We start from the raw sequence: 24,610 nt of genomic DNA on the forward strand, positions 1-24,610 counted from the left end.
CAACTAAATCTCTGGACAAACTCACCCAGCAGTTTCATATAGATGTTGGAAACATAATGGAACCTTGGCCAGGGGTGAAAGAGCCTTAGCACAATGTGTTCTTAATCCTCCCCTCCATCAGGGGCTGGAGTCACCAAAACATAATATATATTAATCCCAGTTCCATGGGATGGTTCAGAATGATGTCATAGCAAATTGCATTGAAGATCACTGAGAGTTCTAGGTTTAAAAGGTTGCGCTCCCCCTGTCAATTTCCCAAGGTAGGTCTTCCGCCCTTGTTTCACTCTCATATCCAGGCTAGAAGCAAGATTGATGATACAGACAATTGGTTTCCTTCAGGAATACCTGGAGCTGAGATGCCATTACATGCTCCATTACCTTGCCCAGGAATGGTGAATTGGAGACAGGAAATAGTTTTTTAGGTTGGGACGATCCAGTGGTGGTTTTTTAAAAGAGAGGTGTCACAACAGCTTCCTCCATAACCTCCCTCAAGGAAACATTTAGAACCTCAGCCACTCACAATGCCAGTTCTCCCTCTTCAATCAGTTGAGAAGGGCAAGAGACAGGAGCACAAATGGCCAGTTTCACCTCTCCAAAAAAAAATCCAGTCCACATCCTTAGGCTACCCAAACTGTTTAGAACAGGACAAGAGGAAACCATTGGCATGTTCAGAATTCCCACTCTGATTGTGATGTCCAAGTCAGAAGGGATGGGAGTGCAAAGTAATCCTGTTTTGGTTCTGCTTTATTTATTTTCTGTATAATAATACTGACAGGTTTAAATATTTTATTCTGCCTTAAAAAAACAAACAAATCAAAGCAACTTACAAAATTGAAGACATTGCAAAAGAAATTAAAAAGGGGGGAAATCAAGCAAAACTATGTGCGTGTGAATTTCCACTCATACAGAGGGAATTGATCTTCCTTTTCTCCTTCCTGAAGTACCCCCAGAATCAGATCCATTGGGTCCCCCATCTCTCCAGAGCAGATTTTGAGGATATGCAGGGGGGAGGCAAGGAAGATAAAGTCCTGTTGCCTGAGTGGAGGTCCATTCTGCTTGCACATGGGCACCACTGAATGCAACCCACTGTGACAACTGTACACAACAACACTGCATTATAATCCAAATCATTGCCACATCAAAATTGAACCATACAATTGTTTTTAGAAAAGGAATGTCTTATAAGATGTTCTAAAACTAAATCACGATTGACATGGGGGGAAATGGTCACAATAAAGGTGCCGCCAATATAAAGTCCCTGTTCCATATTGACGCCTAACTTGTGACTCTTAAAGAAAGGTGATAGGCCCAAGAGTATATAGGAAGATGTTCAGGGTCAGCTGTATAGGTTAAGGCCATCACCACTGAACTGGGTCCAGAAGCATTTAAGAGAAACCTGGCCTCATATGTCACAATTCCCAAGTAATAATATTGCTCTTGCAAACTTCTAACATGCCTATTCTATTTTCACATCGAACATCATTCCCTCTTTTCCCTACTACGCATTGTCTGAAGAGCCTTTAACTCCTGTGCTATATTAAGCTGACCTTAACGGTTTCCTGAAAAAGTGCACCCAATGAAAAATGTTTAATAAGGTATTTAATCTCACCATGGATAGTTGTACCTAGGAAAGAACAGCTGCAACTCAGTCGTTCAGCAACATTAGCTATGCAGATAGGCAGCGGTGCCGCAGAAGGGTAGGAGCATATTGTCATTTTACATGCCTGCGTACTAGAGTCAAAATGCATATGCATCCCTTCCAGAGATTGAACAAGAGACCTTGGAATGGACTGAGCTCTGGTGCGTGTTTGTGAATATAGGAACAAAACAGGAATGGCGTTTTACCAGAAAAATAGAAACTGCCTCTGGTTATTACAAGACTGTTGAAACGTATCACATGTTCACATTTCCATATTCCCATAAAAAGATACGCTGTGCACCAAAGGCAGCTTCCAAACATTTCCTGAGCACAGCCAGCCACGTGCAGAACTTGTGACGCTACAAAAGCACAGGCGATGGCTTCCAAAACCTCATTGCCCAGAAAGTGGCTCAGCTGATGGAGCAACCAAAGATGGGGTGATGTGGGGGTGGGGGGAGGCACTCCTGGCCGTTCCTAGAACCTGAATGTGGAAGAACAAGGTAGGACCTCCCAGCTCTGAACTTGGTTGACTAAGGATGGAGAAATGACACCAATGACAAGTCTGCCTCCCTCTCCTAGGAAATGATGGTATCTGGCTATCCCTCCTTCAATGTAGATGGGTTCAGCTGCAGTGTGCTCATCCTTAATCATTCGGCTGTGGCTCCAGGACACTGGCTGAACCATTATAAAGTTGGAAGGGACCTTGAGGGTTATCTAGTCCAACCTTCTGCAACGCAGGAATCTATCTCAACTAGAAGTGTTGTTGTAACAATATTTCCTCGAACTGGTGACAGGCAGCCACCACTGCAGAGCTTGAAGGGAATGTGTTACCTTAACTGATAGGCAGTGGGACATAAATTGGCCAAGAGCACCACATTAAGATCTTTCAGGATTATGACTTTAAGATGGGTTTGCCTTCTGTACCCAATTATTCTGCATTGCAGGGGGCCGGACTTGATGACCCTGAGGTTCCCTTCCAACTCTACAATTCTACGATTCTCCTCTGTTTCATTCATTTTCTATGGTAGCCTGCACCTTTCTTCCTAGCTGTATCTTCTCTTTTGTGAATTCCACTGAGCTGGAAACCTTCTCCTAGAAACTCCCCACTTGTGACATCTTTTTCATTACTCCCACTAATTTTTGATGAATACAGACCTGCTTCCCAGAGTTCCTGCTCATCTATTCTCCTGAGAATGCCTGCCCTTTATTGATGGCTCCTGCACTCCTTCCAGCTCCTATTATTCTCCTTTGGATTGTGCCCCAAACTGTGTTTGTGAACTCATTAGACCTTTGCATGTTGACATAATGATAGCTACTGATTTGTGTTCTGCAAAGACTGCCTCTAGTGTCTTTAAATGTCAACATTAATGTCTTATGTGTGAACTAAAATCCCCCAATACTGGCAGTTTAATGATCTTTCTAGATAAAAGCTGAAATTGTAATAACTATGTAAATTTCAGCCCAAGGGAAGCAGTATTCTCATAGTGATCCCAAAACAGAAGTGTAGGAGTCATCAGCCTCTGCTGGCTACATCTGTTTAGAAAACCAAAAGCTAAGAGTTTTAGTTTTCCACATGAAACTCAAAAATGACATGATAATACAATTGCAGTTCAATTTGGAAGTGACTGGTTTCATGTTTTTGTATACTGGAAAGCTAATATGCTGCAAACGCTTTTCTGTCTGTCACCAGGAATGACTGGCAACCTGCATTCCTTAATGAAAAATGGTGCATTTCAATTAAATACCATTATTAAAACTGGAAACTATCTTTCAAGAATTACAGCCATCTCAGTTTCAAATGTCCGTTGATGCTTTATCTTCAGCTTCCTCTCAGACATGATAAGAAGTGAGAGCACTTTGTGACTTGGAAATCAAGAACGATGTGGCACATATAGTAATGGGAAACTCATTTCCATTTTGGTTTCTCTCAGTTTCTCATCTTTCCAATCTTTAGATGTGATTTTCTGCTAATGTACACATGACTGTGCTATTTTGTACACATTTCTGCTACTCAATTCCCCCCCCCATGATGCATTTTTGTGTGTTATTTGCATGAACATATGCCTTTTAAGACACATTTTATCCCACTAGATGCATTTCTGTACACCTCATTTGTTTGGAGAACTGAACTGCAAAATTCATAGGAAGTGTGAATTTCACAGAATGACTGTGTTTCAGTTCCTATATTGCTTCAGTGTGAATTGGGCAGGCTCAACTTTAAATGCAAACTAATTCAAATTTCTCTCCCCCACTCCCCCCAGCACTTGCCACCTCAGTGTGGACAGCTTTCCCAGCTTGCACCACTCATGGTGATCACATGAGCAAGCGTGTCTTTCTACCAAACTAATACGATAAGTAAAGGATGCAAATAACATATATGTATTTCATCACTCTCCCTTACAGAACAAAGGGTGCTTTACAATAAGAAACAATCTAATCATGATTTTAGAACTGCCCTCAACACAGCAACTGGTCAACATGGTAGGAGGGTCGGCATTTTTACATCCCCCGAAGCCTGGATGAATTTAAAATAGTGTTTAAATTGCACCTAAATGCATCCAAAGGCTTGAATATATTTTGAAACCTGTAGCACTCTTGGAACTCTTGAGCTTTCTGGTCTTTTGTCCAGTTAGCAAAGCAGATTACATTGCCCTTAGCCAAGTTTGTTGTTGTGGTTTTCCCCAAACGCTGCTCTGGGAAGTAGCGCAGCTTCCAAAGAAGCCCAGGTGCCCATTTCATTTGCAGCTTCTGTGTGGAGAGATTCTGCTCCTAACACAAAACCCTGACCCATCCTGTCAGCAGCGATGCAGTGAGCTTGCTACCCATTGCTGACAAGGAAGGAAAAGGAGGAAACATGGGAACAGAGAGATAATCACTTATCTTTTCCAGCGTGTGAAATGCAAATAACACATGCTGCTTATTGTACCTGTTTCATGACCTGGATATGGTATGCATAGGTTCCATATTTTGTTTTTACTCACCATAGTGGTTTCTGCAATAGATCCAAAGCTGTTGATGAAAATATTGCAGCTGACATTCACTGGAGGCCCTGCAAAACAAGTGAAGCTCGATCAGAAGTTCTGTGTGCCACCTAGCAAAAGTAGACCCTGCATTCTTCAGGGTCTTGCACCACCTGAGCCTCAAGGTCTCTTCCCACTCGGATTTGATGATGCTACATGGGGGCCTTCAGATTGCCACAGTTTTGGAGGGAGAGATTCAAGCACATACTGGAGCTCTTGGTTTGTGCACTTAAAACAGATTAAAGGGTTTTGCTCCCCCAGAGCAATAAATTCACTTAAAAATAAAAAAGAATTGGCCATTTTGCGGTTTGAAAAGCGAGGGGGAAATGCATTGAAAAGTGTGATAAGAATGGATGAATAAGAAGATGTATGAACACCCTGAAAGCAGATTGCGATGAATGTTTGTTGATGTAGCACCTCCCCACAAACAAATCAGAATGAATGCTCAATGAAAACCAGATATAATCTAACCTCTATATAAGCTTTGTGCAAGCAAAACAGGGTGAACGTTCAATAAATAAGTTGTCTGGCACAAACCTATATTGATGTGATGTCTGTCAATCTGTTTTTGACATGGGATATTGTGTTAAGGGTTGCTGTTTTGTAATATGTTCTTAATATTTCAAAAAAAGGACCAAAAAACCCATAATGGCCAAACTTTTGCTTGTTCTTAAGAACATAAGGAGAGCTGTGATGGATGAGATCAAAGGCCCATCTAGTCCTGTATCCTGTTTTCCCAGTGGTCAGCCAGGTACCTATGGGGGGGACTGCAAGTAGGACCTGAATACCACTTGTGACTTCCGCCAACTCATATTTGTTGGTTGCATTGTGCACAAAGCTTACACATGTAGTAATTGTCCACATCTAAGCTTCCCATCCATGCATTCAGTCTACATAGTTAGACCAGAGGGCTTTTATGAGTGCCTCTGGAAGGTAGGGAAGAATTATATAACCTAAGGACCCATCTGATACTGCGGCCACTGTTTTCTGGTCAATTGCAGTGTGTGTAGCTCAATGGGCTTTAAGGCTTGGATCAATCCAAGTGTTCAGAAAGGGAGCTGCTTTGTGCCCTATCTTCCTTTTGCGCCATTCACTTTTCCAGAATCAGCCTTATTAGATAACAGGAAGGGACGTGGTGTAAACTGAGCACAGAGTTACATCACCTAAAGACCTTTAGCTCATTGCATCTAGATGATAAAAGTCTGAGAAATCACTTTGGAGAAAAAGGACAGAAAGCTTAGCGTGCCCTTTCCAATCAGGGAGTGACAAAGGGCACCCAGGCCAGGGGAGCAGTGAGGGAGGATTCCAACCAGAGTGAAGATTAGAGGCAGAGGCCTGACTATCTAGCAGCGCATGCCAAAACGATCCGAAATGTGCCACTCAGAGCTTTGCTCCATTTCACCTTTGTTTTAATACCTGTTATTACTTACAGTTCTACCTTGGAGAGATTACAGGATTAAGCAGGCCAGCCACCCTCTTCCAAATATAAATAAATCTTTTGTGAATAGCAGCAGCAGACTGCAAAATTCAGTGAGGATAATGTATCAATCTATATTCAGGGCTGGGCTCTGGATGACTGCACATGAAGGGGAAAAGGGCGAGGAGAGCTTTATCCCGCTTCAAAGGTCTTGCTGGGAAACAGCTGTAACTGGCAGTCTAGACACACTGAATTCCTCCAGGATTCCCTTATGGAAGCAAAGGTCTGGCTCACACATGCATGCCAGTAAAGTGATTTTCCTACATTTGATTGCTGTACCCTTGAACTTCCAGCGTTCCACACATGATTACTGCAGGAGTGTGCCAGGCTGCTGACAGGCTTCCAAAGGTCCTGGTTCTAGGTGAGCATTAATCTGGGAGCAGGTTTCACTACAGTAAATGAGCCTTATGTTCAAACCAACACCACCCTGACTCCCTCAGGACCTGTGTCTTTAATCACATTGTTTGCTTGTGTGCAGGGGTGGAGGAAGGGGGGTGCGGTGGAGGCGGGCCGCCCTGGGTGTCACCACTGAGGGGGGTGACAAAATGCCTGGCGGCACTCACCGCTGGGTCTGCAGTGCACCTGAGCCACGTGTCTCTCCTGGGAGTGACATGATGGATTGGGCGCTCACAGGCTCCACGTTGCCCCAAACTGTCTGCCCGCTGCCTTCCCCTCAGCTGTAGGGCGGCTGAGTGGGAGGAGGCAGGCAGACTCCTTGGAGGCCCTGTGGAGTGTCCTGTCCTGTCCAGGCTCGCCCTGTGAGCGGCTGCCCCCGCCCCTGGGCACAGGGCATGCACACTGCCCCAGGCACCCAATTGTCTTGCTCCCCTGCTTCTGTGTGCAGGCTTTGTTTTTTATAAACTGCCAGGGTGAGTTCCCCGAGTCCTAGTATGTTTGTGTGGGGAGAGTAGTGAAGCTTTCACCTTTTCCTCCCTGCTGTGGTGCTGATCTGGACTGGCCCATGTGTGCCTGCAATTTGCATTGAAGCAAATGGGAGTTTTTATTTCAATGCAAATTGTCAGTGTGGAGAACCCAATCTGGATTAGCATACAGTGGATAGTAAATAAATAAAACTTCCTGACCACCCTCACCCTCCCATGTAAAGGTCCTGATCTGGCTCAGCGATGCAGCCTTTGGAATTTTTCAAAGAAAAAGTTTGCGGTCAAAGGCAGACTACATGCTTAAAGTCATACATAAAACAGGAAGCTGTATGATAACGTAGCAATCTCTGTAGTAAAGGTAAAGGGACCCCTGACCATTAGGTCCAGTCGTGGCCGACTCTGGGGTTGCGGTGCTCATCTTGCTTTATTGGCCGAGGGAGCTGGCGTACAGCTTCCTAAGCTGCTTCTGGTGAACCAGAGCAGCGCACAGAAACACTGTTTACCTTCCTGCTGGAGCGGTACCTATTTATCTACTTGCACCTTGATGTGCTTTTGAACTGCTAGGTTGGCAGGAGCTGGGACCGAGAAACGGGAGCTCACCCCGTCACGGGGATTCAAACCGCCTACCTTCTGATCGGCAAGTCCTAGGCTGTGTGGTTTAACCCACAGTGCCACCCGCATCCCTAGCAATCTCTGTACACAGATATAAAAAGGGTCTGTGGACACACAGATTGAGAGGAATAGGGACCACTGTTGCACACTTGTGTGAAAACATGCCCACCTCTGTGTACAGATAACACAGATAGCAGCTGCCATTATTGCATGAAGCTGTGTATGATTGCAAACTGCTATGTACAATAGTACGTTCTGAAACATGACTCCTGTGCGTTTCAAATGCTGGATGTGTATACAGCCTGGCAGGGGCTCTCCAGGGTTTGAGATAGGAAGCCTATTGCAGCTCTACCTGAAGCTGAAGATTGAACCTGAGACCTTTTGCATTCAAAGCAGATGCTCTACCACTGAGCCATGAACCTTCCTTATCTTTTCTCATTCTTGTCTCACTGCAAGACAATGTGCCATTTAAAACCTAAGTACTCACATATATTAACATATGCTGATGAGCTGTTACCACTTCCTCCTTTGGGGAGAGCTGGCAATATTATAGCCTTCATTTTAGCTGCAGGCTGGAAGGCCTCAAGGTTTAGTGTATCTGAAGCCTTTCTTTAAAAGTGCCCGACATTTGCCAGATGTGAACAGAGAACTAATGTCTTTCCCAGCTTTTGTCTGGCAGTTCATATGCAGCAAATAAACTTCACCATGCTCCAGTGCTCTCACTACGGGTGGCTGTATTGAAAGCTATGGCCCCTGGCCACCTGGAGGCTGCATCAATTATGGTAAAGGATGTTTTCCTTGTCCTTCCCCACAAAGCTGATATAAATTCTATGCCAGGGATATGCATCTTAAGGCCCATGGGCCGGATGCGACCCAATCACCTTCTCAATCCGGCCCACGGACGGTCTGGGAATCAGCGTGTTTTTACATGAATAGAATGTGCCCTTTTATTTAAAATGCATCTCTGGGTTATTTGTGGGGCCTGCCTGGTGTTTTTACATGAGTAGAATGTGTGCTTTTATTTAAAATGCATCTTTGGGTTATTTGTGGGGCATAGGAATTCATTCATTCCCCCCCCCAAAATAATAATAATAATAAAATATATATAGTCCGGCCCACCACATGGTCTGAGGGACGGTGGACTGGCACATGGCTGAAAAAGGTTGCTGACCTTTCTATGCTATGCTATGGATTCTGGGTTTCTAGGTTGAACTTTCAGCTTTAAAGGGGAGGTTTCTTAAGTAATCCCTGATCTGAAAGTCCCTGCTTGAATTAGGTACTCTCTGTAATAGGCCAGGAATTGTGCCATAATTGTTCTTTTTTTAAAAAAAATCTGCCAGTTTAAGATCATAAGGGTAATATGCTATGTTGGTTCAAGCTCAACAAAGCTGGGAAATGGGAAGCGAAGGCTGATGCCTACACAGGTGTGCTGATGAGCAACAAGGCTCGTGTTTGCTTAATACTTACCTTCCATGGACCCACATGGAATGTCCATTAGTTTTTAAAGACACAACCCTTGATTTCCTGAAGGAGCGTCTCCACCCCCATCGTTTTGCCTGGACACTGAGGTCCAGCGCCGAGGGCCTTTTGGCGGTTCCCTCACTGTGAGAAGCCAAGTTACAGGGAACCAGGCAGAGGGCCTTCTTGGTAGTGGCACCTGTCCTGTGGAATGCCCTCCCACCAGATGTCAAAGAGAACAACACTACCAGACTTTTAGAAGACACCTGAAGGCAGCCCTGTTTAGGGAAGTTTTTAATAACTAATGTTTTAATGTATTTTTAATCTTTTATTGGAAGCAGCCCAGAGTGGCTGGGGAAACTCAGCCAAATGGACGGGGTATAAATATTATTATTATTATTATTATTATTATTATTATTATTATTATTATTACTATTCCACTCTGGACATGGGAGAAATAAGTAAACACTGGCATTTTCTCCCCCTGTTTCTGTTTTTTATTGGAATTCTCTGACATCCCTATTCATGAGTATCTTTCCCTGCAGAATATAGTACAGTCGTACTTTGGAAGCCGAACGGAATCCATTCTGAAAGTCCGTTTGACTTCCAAAATGTTTGGCTTCCAAGACGCAGCTTCTGATTGGCTGCAGGAGCTTGCTCATTAAATAGCCAGTGTCCTCTAATCTCCCTGTGAACAAGAATTAATGCTCAATAAACACATCATTTGAAGCGCCCACTATGGGCTTCACCCACAAAAAGGAGCTTTTCTCCTCCCCCTTGCTTTTAATTTTAACTATCATGAATAAAGAAAGAAACTGATTCTGGGCGGCCATGGTATTATTTTCATTTAAATCTAAACCATTAAAACGCCTCTGTGACTTATTGCTGGCTCATTTAAATGATGTGCTCAGAAAGCTACAAGCTCAAGTTCTGCAAAGCTGCTGCTGTGACTTTCATATAAATTGGATACTGATTTATGTGTGACAGACGAAGCCAGCGAACTGCCCCCATGGGGGGAAGGTGCAGTTCACTGAAATAAATCTGAAATTAAATTATCTTGCATAAAATTACAATACAACTGCCTTCAGCAGAAGGGTAATGTATATATTTCATTAAATATTAAAGTTTAATTTCTTTTGTGTATACGTGTGTGCTGGAGAGGGAAGACTTTCCTGCGGTGCATTCCTTTTAACCCTCTATTGGTTTTCTCCCAGTATCTGAAGCCTTTTTTTTAGCTGGGTAGCCAGACATATTTGTGTCATAATGGCAGAAATGGGGAACCTTTTACAGCCTGAGCACTGCATTCCCTTCCCAGGAATCTTCCAGGGCTCACATGTCAGTAGTGGGCAGGGCCAGAGAAAAGGTGGGTGGAGCCAGAGGCAGACTTCCAGGATTCATTCCAGCCCACCAAAGACACCCAAGGAAAGTGAAAAGTGAGGCCAGTATGGGTTGTGTGGCCTGGAAAGAGTCCTGAGTGCCAGAGAGAGAGAGAGAGAGAGAGAGAAGGATTCACAGTTGGCCCCTGGGAACAGAGGTACCCGAATCCCTCATCTATGGCTTATAGAAGCCAAATGGCAAATTTAAAATTGTCTTTTGTATGGCAAGGGTTGTATGCAGAGTAGGCTGACTGAAATGAATGGGCATGGCCCACTTAGGTCCTTTAATGGGTCTACTGTGAGTGGCACTTAAAGGTAAAGGTAAAGGACCCCTGACCATTAGGTCCAGTCGTGACCAACTCTGGGATTGCGGCGCTCATCTCGCTTTATTGGCCGAGGCAGCCGGTGTACAGCTTCCGGGTCATGTGGCCAGCATGACTAAGCTGCTTCTGGCAAATCAGAGCAGCACACGGAAATGCCGTTTACCTTCCTGCTGGAGCGGTACCTATTTACCTACTTGCACTTTGACGTGTTTTCGAACTGCTAGGTTGGCAGGAGCAGGGACCAAGCAGTGGGAGCTCACCCCGTGGCGGGGATTTGAACCGCCGACCTTCTGATCGGCAAGTCCTATGCTCTGTGGTTTAACCTACGGCATTTAACTGGATGCAAACCCATGAGTTAAAACCCCCAGCCTTGGGCCAGACTCTCAACCTCAGCCTCGCATCGGTAAAACACCTCATATCCAGGTGTCATGTGGTAGCAGCTTCAACTGTGCCACATGACACCTGGAACTGTATGGCGAAGTGCTCGTCCACAGCCTCTGAACCAGGAGTGGGAAACCCGTGATATTCCAGATGTTGTCAGCCTACTCCTTATCATGGGTGGAACTGGAGGGAATTGCAGTTCAGAGCCTTCTTGCAGGTAACTCTAAACATGCGGTTAAATCAGGCATTATGGACCACCTAGCCACATTGCTTGAAACAAGACTGGACTTAACCATGTGATTGGAAGCTACAGAATATTAGCTCTTCTTCTTGTGGTTGCAGGTACTGTGTGGCAAACTGTTAAGCAGCTACTGACAACCATATGTCAGGAGTGCTCTGATGGTGTTTCCTGCTTAGCAGGGGGTTGGACTCGATGGGCCTTGTGGTCTCTTCCAACTCTATGATTCTATGGTTCTATGATTCTATACTGCGTAGTCTTGTTTATGCATATTCACACCACTAGTTCACTGAAGAAGACTCCCAAATCCAGTTTCATCAGACCATATCAGCTTTGTTGGGCTTTGCCTTGCAAGTTTCTAAAGCCCTGAGCATCTAGAGCTGCTTATTTTAGTCCATGTGTGAGCAGATTTAAGCTGGCAGTTTCTGGGGTTTGCTGTTGTTGTTTCTGTTATATTTAGCTAGTGAATTGGATTTCGACTTAATTTCAGCAGAAGGTTTTGTATGTATTCTGTTATACTTCCTCTCAGCCTTTGAGGTAGGGTGATCTATAAATTCAATGCAATGAATAATAACATGCCTCTTTGCAACTGGACTGCAGGAGTAATTGCGGTAGTTAATAGTTCCTTGGTGTTCAGCACAGTTTGTTTATTTGCTCCTCACAGCACAGACGACCACACATTAGAGATTGAAGCCAACAAACGCAGCTTGTTGATTTGTGTCGTCATCATCATCATCATCATTAGTTACTAGGGAACCATTAAGGATCTCAGAAAGGGAGTCTTCCTGCCTAGGGTTGCCATATTTCAGACCAGAAAACCCCAAAAGTTGTTGAGCTGCTGCTTCTTTTTATTTTATTTTACAAAAACCACAAAAAATGTGATTTTTCAACTGACTTGTCTAAGATCCAGGACAAAGCAACGCCTTTCAGAAATGCCCCCCCAGATGTAAATTCTAGGACGTATGGCAGCCCTATTCCTGCCCTTTGGTGGCGTGTGTTTGCCCTCACCCCTCCTTTTTCAAAAGATGTGAGGTTGGTTCCCAAAGGGAGGGGAAATTATGTGGGGCCTGGTGGCCAATTAGGAAGCAGTTGGGAACCTGCCTTTATAAGCCTTCTCCTCCTCATAGCCTTTTTCCTGTGCCTTCTCTCCCTCCCCTATGTGGTATGGTGCTTTGGTTAGCTGCGTGTTGAAAGACCTGAGTAGGAATTTTTAAGGGGTGGGGAGATTCTTTGATTAGCTCTTATAATTCCTCCTTTCCCTACCTATTCCACACTGCTGGGACCAATTCAATTGACAATTTGGTGAATAGCAGAGAGGACTTTCTTATGGAGCACTGAATCTGGGCAGATGAGGAAGTGAGGGAGAAAACTGTAGGCACTATTGAGACAAGAGCACCTTTTAGGGGTTTGCCAGTACTTTATCCCTGCTGGGACTTGTGTGTGTGTGGGGGGGATGCCCTTTAAGTCTGATATGCACACTTTGAGTGAACACTGGACAGTGGGTTTTATATTCAAGGCTCACCTGGTTTTCTCCTCATCCTTCATTGGAAAAACCCAGCTTGTGTTGTCTGCATCACATGCCTAGCGATCTGGAGGGATCTACCAGAGTTAGATAAAATCCTCACCTGCCCATGCTTTCTGATTTCGGTTAATTTACTTGCAGTTTCTCCAACTTGTCATATTTCAATATATACAACCTTTACCCCAACATTTGGCCTCACGACTCTTCTTTTTGGTTGCCAGGGCAGAAGCAAACATTACAGCCAGATTTGGGAGGTATTGACAGAGGCAGCTGGCGCACAGTAAGGAGAAGGACAGAGCTAAGAGCAGGCAAGTGCCTCATCTTAAGTTCTCCACTGGCCACATGGGATCCCTGTGGGATAGAGGGAAGGGTTCACTATGAGCACAGCCATCTCGGCTCTGTTGACAAGCTGCAACGTGGCTCCAGGGAAGTGGCAGCTGTGAGAGTCGGACTCCACTCCTATCTGGGGCACCCAAGTTTGCGTGTCTTTATGGGTAACTTGATGTTCAAAGGCTTGAGATGGCTCAAGGCTCATCATTGCTAAATTTGGATATGAGGATCGGTCATGAAAAAATAGAAACTTTCCCTTCTGCTCAGCCTCCCGGGGCAGTTAAAACACACAGAGACACACAGACACACACTCCATCAGTTTGGGCTAATTGCTTTGCACCTGATTGCATAGTTGCCCTTCCACGTGGCACGACTGCTCTCGAGAATGAAAGGTGTATTCTAATGCCACAAAAATCAGATTCCTCACTTGGCTTAATCGGAACGTGTTTCATGTTATATCAAAAAAGGGCTCACACACAGAGCAGCTCTTTTTGGCCAGTCTTGCCTGGGTGACTGCTCTGGCAAAATGCAGAGTGACTGCCCAAGGCTGATGTTGGAGCAGCTGCTGCGTATTTGTCAAAGGGCAAATTCTTTCATGTGATATGAAATTGTCTCAGATCAGCTGTGGGTTTACTGCAGCAATGGGCAATCTAAAAGCACCTTAACTCTGATCCATTCCTCTTCGTCCCCCACTAACTAAACTGGTGGGCAGGAAACCCTAGTGCAGCACCAGTGGTATTTTGTTTTGCAATAAAAAGCAGCCTTCCCCAACCTAGTGACCTTCAAATGTTTTGGATGACAAGTCTCATCAGTTGTAGTACAAAATGCTTGGAGAGCAGGTTGGGGAACACTGTCATAAAGTGTGGAAATAATACATGCTTCTAAACTTCTGTGTATATGTGTCGAGTCCCAGATATATGTACATGGGGCACACACACCCTCCCAGGGAAGGAGGGATGAGTGAATATCTACTCCAGGAACAAGAAAGGGGGGAGAGAAAGATCTACATCTTTCTCTGTTGATCCTGCCACCTTTGGCTGTCGCATAAGGCTTGCCTTATGGGTGGGCCGGCCCTATGTGTCTTCCACACTTGACACATTTGCTGCAGAAACGACACCACTTTCCTGCAGCAATCATAATGTGTATTAGCACCCATAATTTAAATACACGTGCATATTAATTCCATTTCACCTTTTCATCTCTTTTTCTTCCTTCTGCCTGTCAAAATGTGTATACATTTACTCGTGCTTCACATACCACAAAAGATGAGTCACGAATCTTTATGGCTACATTGGTTGATTGGCTGTGCGCGAGAGGGATTGGGTTCATAGTTATGATGAGTGGCACCACAAAAAAGACAATGATTGATGTGTATATGTGTGTGGGTGGTTTCAGGTCACATGCAGGGGAACTTTGACTGAAAAATAAGGAAAACCCCATGAAAGGTCTGTGGGTAGGGAATGACTCACACTCAGAGTAGACCTGTTGAAATCAATGGACAAGTTAGTTATGACTGACTCAGATTAACTGTGTCAGACCAACACGGCTACCTACCTGAATCTCAGATCCATTGATGAATCTAATCTTAGTATGGTGCATTTGGATCATAGCCTGTGAATTTCACAGCTGTTTCTAGCAAGATGTTGAGATTATGCATTATAATCCTCCGTACTGCCAGGAGATGCTTACAGCTAGTTGTGACATTAAATTAAATGCAGAGGCTATAAGGGGAGTAATATGGGATTTTGCATAGATAGGAAAACATGGCGTGTAAATATGCTATCCTTTTAGCATATCACTACAGCTAAAAGGCAGCCAGTCAAAATTAAATCAGCACGTGGTAGTTTGTAAATAGGCAAGTGACAACCCCCCGCCCCCGCCATCCCAACAAAGTACATTAGTTTCATGGAAGTCTGCCATAAAAAAAGATTATAACGAACTCTGGATAAGATCCTCTTTTGTGGGCAATCAGAATTTTGACTACCAGTGGGTAGGATATTCACTGCAACCATTGATATGCTCAGTGGGTGCCTATTACATTAAACTGCTGGCAAATGGGAGTGGATGGCAAGGAACAGAATACTCAGAACCCAGGGTTGTTAGGACTTTCCATTATAGACAGAACATTGTGCTAAATAGATGCTTAAGTAATTTCTTGTGCTTCTTTATAAATCAACACCATTCTGTGGAGACTTTCATGGAATTGAGGAAATTAAATATATATCCTTCCTTTTCTCATATTTATTTGCTTTTCTAATAGGATTCCATATCAGCAAAATATGAACAAAGATGATACAATAAAGAAAAATCTCTGAAATAAAGAAAAAGGTATCTTTTTTAAGATTTCAAAGAATAGACAAAAATTCAGAAAACATTCCTTGATCGGCTTTCTAGCCCAGGCTTGTCCAAAGTCCAACAACTTTGGGGTAAAACCATAAAAAAAAATCAACAACTTCAATCCTAAAAAAAGGTTAACAATATTGGTTGGCCCTTTATCGGCCCTCATGGCCCTTCACTTCATCAAATCTGGCCCTCTTTGAAAAAGGTTTGGTCACCACTGTGACCTAGCCTATCCTTCCATGTTTTCTTTTATCCCCTCTTTTCCCCACATTTTCTTAGTTCACCCAGTGAACTAAGAAAACAACTTTTATATACCTTATTTATTTCTTACTCTGCTGAAAATCTTACCATCCTGCTAGGTAAATTGTTCGCTTATAATACTTTCCCATATATTCCATAAACAATATCCAGTCCTCTTTATATCTTTCATCATTTTGATTTCTTATTCTAGTGGTCATCCCTGCTAGCTCCGCATATTCTAACTGCAATGTGCCATTCCTCATTTGTTTGTACTTTATCTGTTTTCCATTTTTTGCACTAGTAATACACGGGTGGCTGTTGTCGCATATAGAAATAGATTTATCTCTTTTTTTTGGGGGGGGGGAGACTTCTATTCTTATTAACCCCAGGAGCAATGCTTGTGGGTTTTTAGAAAAGGATTCTTTTTTTTTAAAAAGGATTAATTCAGTATAAATCATTTACCAATTAAAATTTAAAAATTATAAATATGTATATCCTTCCTTGATAGAAATTCACAGTATTTTGTTTCTCCAAGAGTATCCTTTGCATGGCTCTTCATCCTGTCCAGGAAACAGACTTAGGCTAGGTCTACACATGCAGCAAAATGAGCTGGACATAAAAGGGTAGAATGGATTGAGACAGTGTATACTGCTTCCAGAGGAATCACATTTTTAATGCTCTCCTATGTAATACACTGTATTAATCTCTCTCTCTCTCTCTCTCTCTCTCTCTCTCTCTCTCTCTCACACACACACACACACACACACACACACACACACACACACACACTGCAAGTAGATATCGTGTGGTAGGGAAACATTTCTCCTTGAAATGCTGGCTTTCTGCTTGGTAAATCTTTTGTTTGTTTGTTTTATGAAGGCGCGCATTTATAATTTCTTGTCAGTCTCTGAAACTTAAACCGTTTCAGTCCATTCTACCACCACCTCAGAATTCTTAGGCTTTATCCTGCAACATTTGTAGATTAGCTTTGATCGTGAGTTGTGGTCACAGGAAGAAGAGGAGGAATTGAAGAAACACAGGGCAGCAGTTAATTATCTAGGAGCAGGGTCTAGCTCTGTTGTCCCACAGACAGAATCTGGTGAAAACAAGCCCAAATTTCATGTTCTGATCTAAAACACAATGGAGGTGAAATAGAAACCAAGAGTGACTGCATACCTTTAAAATTGGGCCTGATTCTGGCATCGTATCCTGATGTCCTTCCCATCAATTTGTCCAGGAAATCTGAAGGGGACATAAGTTTAGGAGCGGATCGGGCTGCTGCTCCAGTTTCTTTGGAAGCTGCGAGGCTGAGCCAGAAAAGAAGAGAGCAAGCAGAGATTTAATTAGAAGCCTTTTCTTCTCCTGTTGAAATTGTATCTTTTGCCCCATGTTGTGAGGATCTGGGATCAGAATTCATTGCAGCTAGCACACTGTTCCCATTATAAGCCATGACAAATACCTCTGTGGGTTCTTAATGAAGCTGGTCTCTGCTAATTTGTTTGCTCAGCCCAAACATTCCCGAACACAGAATCCCAACTGCTACCCAAGATCAAGCAAGATGATGAATGAAGAAAATCCTTCTGCTAATTTAGGTACAGACCTGGAGGCCGACTTAAATCAGAAATGTGAACTTTGGCATTGTATCCTGGTGGGAAAACACACTTTGCAATTTTTTCCCCTGTTATGAAGCATCAATTACCATGTAATTACATGGCAAATAACAGAGGAGAGCGTACAGTATGTTGACATTTTCATTTTCTAAAGAGTGGGCAGAGTGTGTGAGCTCTGTCATCTTCCATTTGCTTTAATAGGTAGTTGGAGCCTAAATTCCCTGCACAGTGTGGTGACACTTCAGGGGCCTGTGATTTTTCCTATCTAGGTTAGTCATTATTCATTACAGAAAGTTGGCTGCCATGCTGGGATCAAGATATCTCAGTCTTGAGCCCAGATCTCAGTTCTCAGTCTCAGATCCAAACCTACCAAAGACCACAGAGATCAGATTTAACGTTGGCCTTCACCCCTCCATTGATGCATCAGTTGGAGTGTTACAGATAAGCATGTCTAGGTCCTGTTGAAATCAGTACATTTCAGGTACTTGCAATTTGCTCGCCCCATTCAATTGAACGGGATGTAGGTGAGACTTGACTTCTCTTAATCTGAACCATAATGTTTAGTCTGGGAATTGCATTAATAATAATAATAATTGGGCAGCTTCCAACAAAAGATTAAAAATACATTAAAACATCAGTCATTAAAAACTTCCCTAAACAGGGCTGCGTTCAGATGTCTTCTAAATGTCAGATAGTTCTTTATTCCTTGACATCTGATGGGAGGGTGTTGCACAGGGTGGGTGCCACTACCAAGAAAGCCCTCTGCCTGGTTCCCTGTAACTTCGCTTCTTGTAGAGAGAGAACCACCAGAAGGCCCTCAGCGTTGGACCTCAGTGTCCGGGTAGAACGACGGAGGTGGAGACGCTCCTTCAGGTATACTTGGCCAAGGCCATTTAGGGCTTTAAAGGTCAGCACCAACACTTTGAATTGTGCTCGGAAACGTACTGGGACCTAAAAGGCATGTAAGTCTAAACAATGAAGCAACCCACAAGGAACTAAGTATCAGGGATTTGACTGTTATGAGTGTGTGGAATATGAAGGTACCCATCTGACATCCAGACCTCATCCCTTCATGAGTTTTACTGATTCAACGTCTAAGAGCTTGGTGTTCCGACAATGAGGATTGGCTCTCCTCCCTCCCTTTACCATCTGAGATGAAGGTAGAATCATGAATGACTTCAGAAGGGCTGGGAATGAGTTAAGGGACTAGATCTCATGGAGATTGTGTAAATCATTCACATATAGTGCGAATCCAATGTACAAATCCTACAGCACCTTCCTAGGAAATAGAGGCATAAAAATATCTTGGATTGTATTCAGAGTTTGTACTGATGCACCCTTACAATAAACTGCATCCACCTTTCAGCAGAGAAACATCTCCCATAACAATACTCATTTAGTTGGGGAGTTTTGCCTGCTGCTTTTGCCCTAGAGAGACTCCATCCTTCTCTGTGGGCTGAAAATAGAAATCATTCAGACATTTGTCTAGATTACGGTAGCTGGTTGAGCTAATTGACCAGGCTGATAAAAACTAGCTTGGCCAGTGGAGAATGTGATGGCCAGAACAGATACACAGTTGCATGGCCATGCTTCTATAGGTTGATTATGGAGAGATGGTGTTGCCTGAGGGGTCAGGGTCAGATCCAGGTTCTGGGAGGCCCTTCGGCAGGATGGCCTCCCTCCCTAAGAAGAACCTGCTGAATCAAGCCAATCTAGTCCACCATCCAGGTGTCTTCTGAGAAGTCCACAAGCAGCACCTGAGCACCACAGCACTCCACTCACCAGCAATTCCCAGCAGCTGGTATTCAGAGGCATACTGCCTCTAACAGCGGAGATACAGCATAACCATCATGACTAGTAGCCACTGACAGCCGTATTCCCCATGAAGTGTGGGGAGTGCTGTCACACTCAGATCCTACATCTGATTAGCCACTGCGTTGGGCTAGATGTCTCATTGGCCCGACCTAGCAGGGCTCTTAGCTTATTGTGTATAGAATGGGAAGGGAGGGCAACAACATGGAGGAACAAAGTGGAGGATTTTTCCGTTCATCAGGTGGCTCACTGCTGAGGTGTTGGCCTAACAATGCCAATTCCTAGTGTTGGTTCTAGGGAAGAGTAATTGGGTGCAAAAAGATCCCCTTGCCAGTCCTATAGAGTAGAAATGCACTCCTTTCATCGACAGCAATAATTGTCTCAGGTACAGTGGTACTTCAGGTTACATACGCTTCAGGTTACAGATGCTTCAGGTTACAGACTCTGCTAACCCAGAAATAGTACCTTGGGTTAAGAACTTTGTTTCAGGATGAGAACAGAAATCGTGGTGCAGCAGTGCGGCAGCAGCGGGAGGCCCCATTATCTAAAGTGGTGCTTCAGGTTAAGAACAGTTTCAGGTTAAGAATGGACCTCCAGAACGAATTAAGTTCTTAACCTGAGGTACCACTGTGCTTAACAACACTCGTGACTTGGCTATGTTTGCGGAGAGTAAAACAATAATGGCCACAACTGTTTCTTGAATTACAGAATATTTTCTACACACGGCAGGTTTGTTTGGCAGCCCTTTGCAGGGTTCCTGACATATCCCATTTCATAAAATGTTTATGGTTCGGAGGAGTGTGTGTCCAGGGTGGGCCTTTTCCTTTTTGTGTGTGTGTGGGGGGGGGTGTGAGGGAGAGAGAATTGCTCTGGGCCTCACACATGGAGGGTCCCGCATCAACAGCATGTGCCAACTGAGGAAAAATCAACACTGACCAGGGTGGAGTGTGGAGGAAGCAGGGGAGCCTCTATGGGCAATGTAGCTTCCTGGCCTCTCAGAATCTTAAACGGGCCTTGTGTGGAAACCCATCACTCATTTCATAAAGCAAACCTATTACTCTCATTAAAAAAACAGCGAAAGTGTAATTTATATAGATATAAATATAGGAAGCTACTTTATACTGAATCAGAAAATTGTTGACTGACAACTTCTCTCTGGGGTTTCAGGATGGGGACTGTTATGTACTGAAGTTCTCACCCTGGGCCAGCAGGGGGATACTGTAGGTAGTTCTGAGTGAAAACTATCTACAGTATCCCCCTGCTGGCCCAGGGTGAGAACTTCAGTCTGCATATGCAAATAAGGGATTGAAAGTGACGTTCAGTGATTGGATAGTTACAGAAAGTGGTTACTGTTGCATTGTAGTGGAGCTCTATATAAGCAGGCTGGCTGAACCTTTCAGTTCAGTTCTGTTCTGGCCTGCGAATAAACAAGAGCTGTTTGAAGAATCGCTGTGTCGTCTGATATGTTCACCCACAACTTAACAGGGACATTCCTAGTCCTACCTGTAAATGCTGGGAATCAAACCACAGATCTTTCTTCATGCAAAGCAGATACTCTACCATGGAGGTACTGCCCTTCCCCTACATAAAAATGATTGCCTACATATTCAAAAGTCACAGGTAACCAGTGATTTAAAGGAGATAGAATCCACATTCTAGTACAATCCTGCCAAATTCTGGCTGCAATGGTGGGTGGATAGCAAAGTGCCCCATTTCACATTCCAGCCCCTTGACCTTCATGAACACTCTGTGACATCCAGGGAATTATGAATGGGGTAATTTCCTGCAAATTACAATGGACTGCTCTGAGTTTATTCTCTGTCCCCCTCCTTTAAATTTGTTTTTCCTTTGTTTCATCAGTAAAGATGTTGCTCTGCCTCTGGAAGATACAAATTTATGACCAGAAATGATTTGGAATATGAAATCAGGGTTCTGTTTGCCTGCACTGCTCTTTCACAGAGAGTGCCTCCAGCTCTGGAATGAGTTCATTTATTGTTCATTTAAGGTGATACATATATCTAGGGTGCATTCTACCAAGCACTGCTTCCTTAGAAGAGCCATTTATTTTCATGAGAATAGTGTGAGAAAAGCATCTGATGGACTCCACATTTGAATCTCAGGTCAGTGATTCCTTGAGGATGTAGATATTCCAAACTAAGCATGGATCTTTTCTGCTGGTAAACTGTTCCTTATTCACTTCAATGGAGAGGAACCTTCCTCACTTCCCTGACAAACACATAAAAATATGCTGTTTTCCTAGGAATGAATAGACAAAGACATCTTAGAGAAATACAGGTGCTTTGTGTGTATGCTGGCGTACATGAGAGTACTGGGGCTCTATTAATCAGGAGGCTATATTTCCATACCCTCCAACATCCAATAATAATAATAATAATAATAATAATAATAATAATAATAATAATAATAATAATAATATTTATACCCTGCCCATCTGGCTGGGTTGCCTCAGCCACTCTGGGTGGCTCCCAAAACATGATAAAACATCAAACATTAACAATTTCTCTAAACAGGGCTGCCTTCAGATATCTTCTAAAAATCAGATAGTTTTTTATTTCCTTGACATCTAATGGGAGGGCGTTCCACAGGATGGGCGCCACTACTGAGAAGGCCTGGTTCCCTGTAACCTCACTTCTCGCAGTGAGGGAAGCGCCAGAAGGCCCTCAGAACTGGACCTCAGTGTCTGATGGAGGTGGAGATGCTCCTTCAGGTATACTGGGCCAAGAACGTTTAGGGCTTTAAAGGTCAGCATCAACACATTGAAATGTGCTCAGAAATGTACTGGAAGCCAATGTACGTCTTTCAGGACTGGTGTTATATGGTCTAAGGAAAATTGGAACATGACCCAGTCCCTCAACACACTTGAAATCACACAATCCCTCCATTGCCTCCGAACCCTTCCACAGATACACCAACCCTATTCAGTGACCTCCACTTCTCTCCTTGACAGAGGCCCTACCCCTCTCACTTGCCCCCCCTTGGGACTCACAACTCCCCTCCCCCCTGTACCACCCCACTGATGGTCTCCACCCTTGTGCACCTTTGCCCACCACTGCTTCGCCTCTCTACCCAGTTGCTCACCAGCCCACAATACACACATGCACACACATGAAGGCTGCCGTGACTCCTCCCCCATGGTTTATTTTTTTCCAGGTCTGATCTCATGATGTACTTCCAGAGCCCGGTGCTGCTCAGACCACATAATACAGAGGAGGAGGAGTGGCACGCGGGTGCAAGCTGAGAGCACAGCACCCAAGAATGTGTGTCCTTTTCATCTCACACTCTTGAAGAGCCAGATGACTTGTGTGAGAGCACGGGACCAAGAAATGAATATTCCGGGATGCAATGGCTTCTGTAATTCTGAGATGTCCCAGTCAAATCAGGATGTTTACGGTGGTATTATTTCTCTGAAATGTACTCTAAATATAGTGAGGTGAAAAAGGAGGCAGGTTGACTGCACTTTTGATAACTATGCAGGAGAGGGGATTTTGGCAGGTAGACCTTGCATCATCTGGCTACCCTATCGGATGCTGGCTGCAGAGATTTGTATGTCTGCGTGTGCGCATGCACATATGTGCAAAGGAATAAGGAAACACTTGTTTTAGAGAGGCCTGAACAATTATTCCACTGGAAGCCGATATCTTCCCTGGAGCAATATGGGCTGCGGCTGCTTTAAAAAATGGTATCTTTGCTTTGCAAGCTCAGGAGAAAACAGGGAGAGAGGGAATCAATACTGGGCTGTAAATCTGCATTCCAAAAGAGGTTCTGCATGGAAATGAGCCTGGAGAAAAAAAATTCAATTAAACAGCAAATGAGTTGGTGCCCAAAGAATCCTGCCAGTTCAGCAGAGAGGTGCCAGAAAATGCAATATACTGATTTCTTCTCATTAACTACGGGCTATAGGGAGGCCATAGGGAATGATGCAATAAAATATCTAGGAGTTTGGGGTTTGTTTGTTTTATAAAACAACAACTCCAAAGGAATTAGATGCATAAACCTTATAGTTTTCTTTAAAATGTGATAAAAGGTCCAAGCTAAATCAGCTGGCTTTCTTTTCATAGGGACGCAATTTATTCTGGTAGGTTAGGAAAGTGAAAAGGCAATAACTGACCGGCAAACCAAATAGTGTTGGAGTTTGTGCTACTTTTGTCTGATGAGTGCCCCTTACATGTGTCCAGCTTTATCCAGAGCAGCTGCAAATTGTGACTATATTGAGAAAAGGGCTGGGGGATGACCAAACTAAGACTATTCGTAGCTACTAGCTATGATGGCTGTGCTCCGGCTCCATGGTCAGAGGAAACATTGCTTCTGAATAACATTTTCTAGAAACCAGAGGAAGAGAGAGTACTCTTATGCTTGCTGGTTATCCAGAGGCAGCTAGTTGGCCACTGTGAGAAGAGGATGCAGGACTAGATAGCTGGACTCTTGGCCCAATCTAGCAAGCATATGTTCTTATATTCTAAACTAATACAGGTTCTGGAATGACCAAATCCTTAAGCCATTGTTTCTCATTTTACACTTTGTTCTTTTCCAGGCAGCTCAAGGTGGTGTACATGGTCTTCCTCTCCTTATTTAATCCCCACAACAACCTTGTGAGGTAGGTTAGCCTGAGAGGCAGTGACTATCTCAAGGTGACCCAGCGAGCTTCATGGCCGAGTGGGGATTAGAACCCTGGTCTCTCAGGCCCTAGTCCGACACTCTAACCACTACACCACACTGTCTCTCTAACTGCTTTTTGATTGTTTGTGTTAACACACAGGTGTTTAAAGGGGTGCAGAGCACATGGTGGCAAAACAATTCCTGCCTACAACAACCTGATACAGGTTTAATTAACAAAGTCACAGAATTTCTCATTATCAGCACTGCTGCTGCTGGATCGCGTTCCTTTTATGGGGTTTGTTGTATGGATGCTTGGTATTTATTTAGGAAAGAAGAAACATAAAAATAAGGGGAGGGCATTTTCCACCTTCCTTCTTCTTTCACTGTTGTAAACCAGTGCTATTAAAGACAATGTGGGAGATTCCTTTCATTGGGGGTGGAGGGAACCCTGCAGCCATCAGCCTAATTCTACGCAGGTGCCAAGGAGAGGGAAATATGGGGTGGGGTGACGGGTAGTAGAATGTGAGAAGTATAGGAGCAACCCTGGTATGTATGTATGTATGTATGTATGTATGTATGTATGTATGTAGTATACCACCATACACCTGTAGATGTCAGGGTGGTTCATAGCCTAAAGCAACTTTCCCCACATATTCCTACTGGAATATCAAAAACACTGTAGATGATATATGTCTGTGCTGTAAGCCTCCCAGAGTGGCTGAGGAAACCCAGCC

The 24,610-nt window shown here is 43.9% G+C and overlaps 1 protein-coding gene across 2 annotated transcripts in view; it reads right to left on the reverse strand.

The window, feature by feature from the left end:
* Positions 1–24,610, reverse strand: part of GLRA1 (glycine receptor alpha 1) — an 86,378-nt gene that overhangs the window by 36,302 nt on the left and 25,466 nt on the right. For both annotated transcript variants that reach the window (XM_081901069.1, XM_081901068.1), the window contains exons 2-3: positions 17,014–17,144; positions 4,621–4,688 (exon numbers count right to left, since the gene is read on the reverse strand). In XM_081901069.1, coding sequence (XP_081757195.1) covers positions 4,621–4,688; positions 17,014–17,144 — 199 coding nt within the window. The remainder of the gene's footprint in view (positions 1–4,620; positions 4,689–17,013; positions 17,145–24,610) is intronic.

The sequence above is a fragment of the Podarcis melisellensis genome (genome assembly GCF_964234715.1).
Source record: "Podarcis melisellensis genome assembly, chromosome: 2".
Classification (NCBI taxonomy): domain Eukaryota; kingdom Metazoa; phylum Chordata; class Lepidosauria; order Squamata; family Lacertidae; genus Podarcis; species Podarcis melisellensis.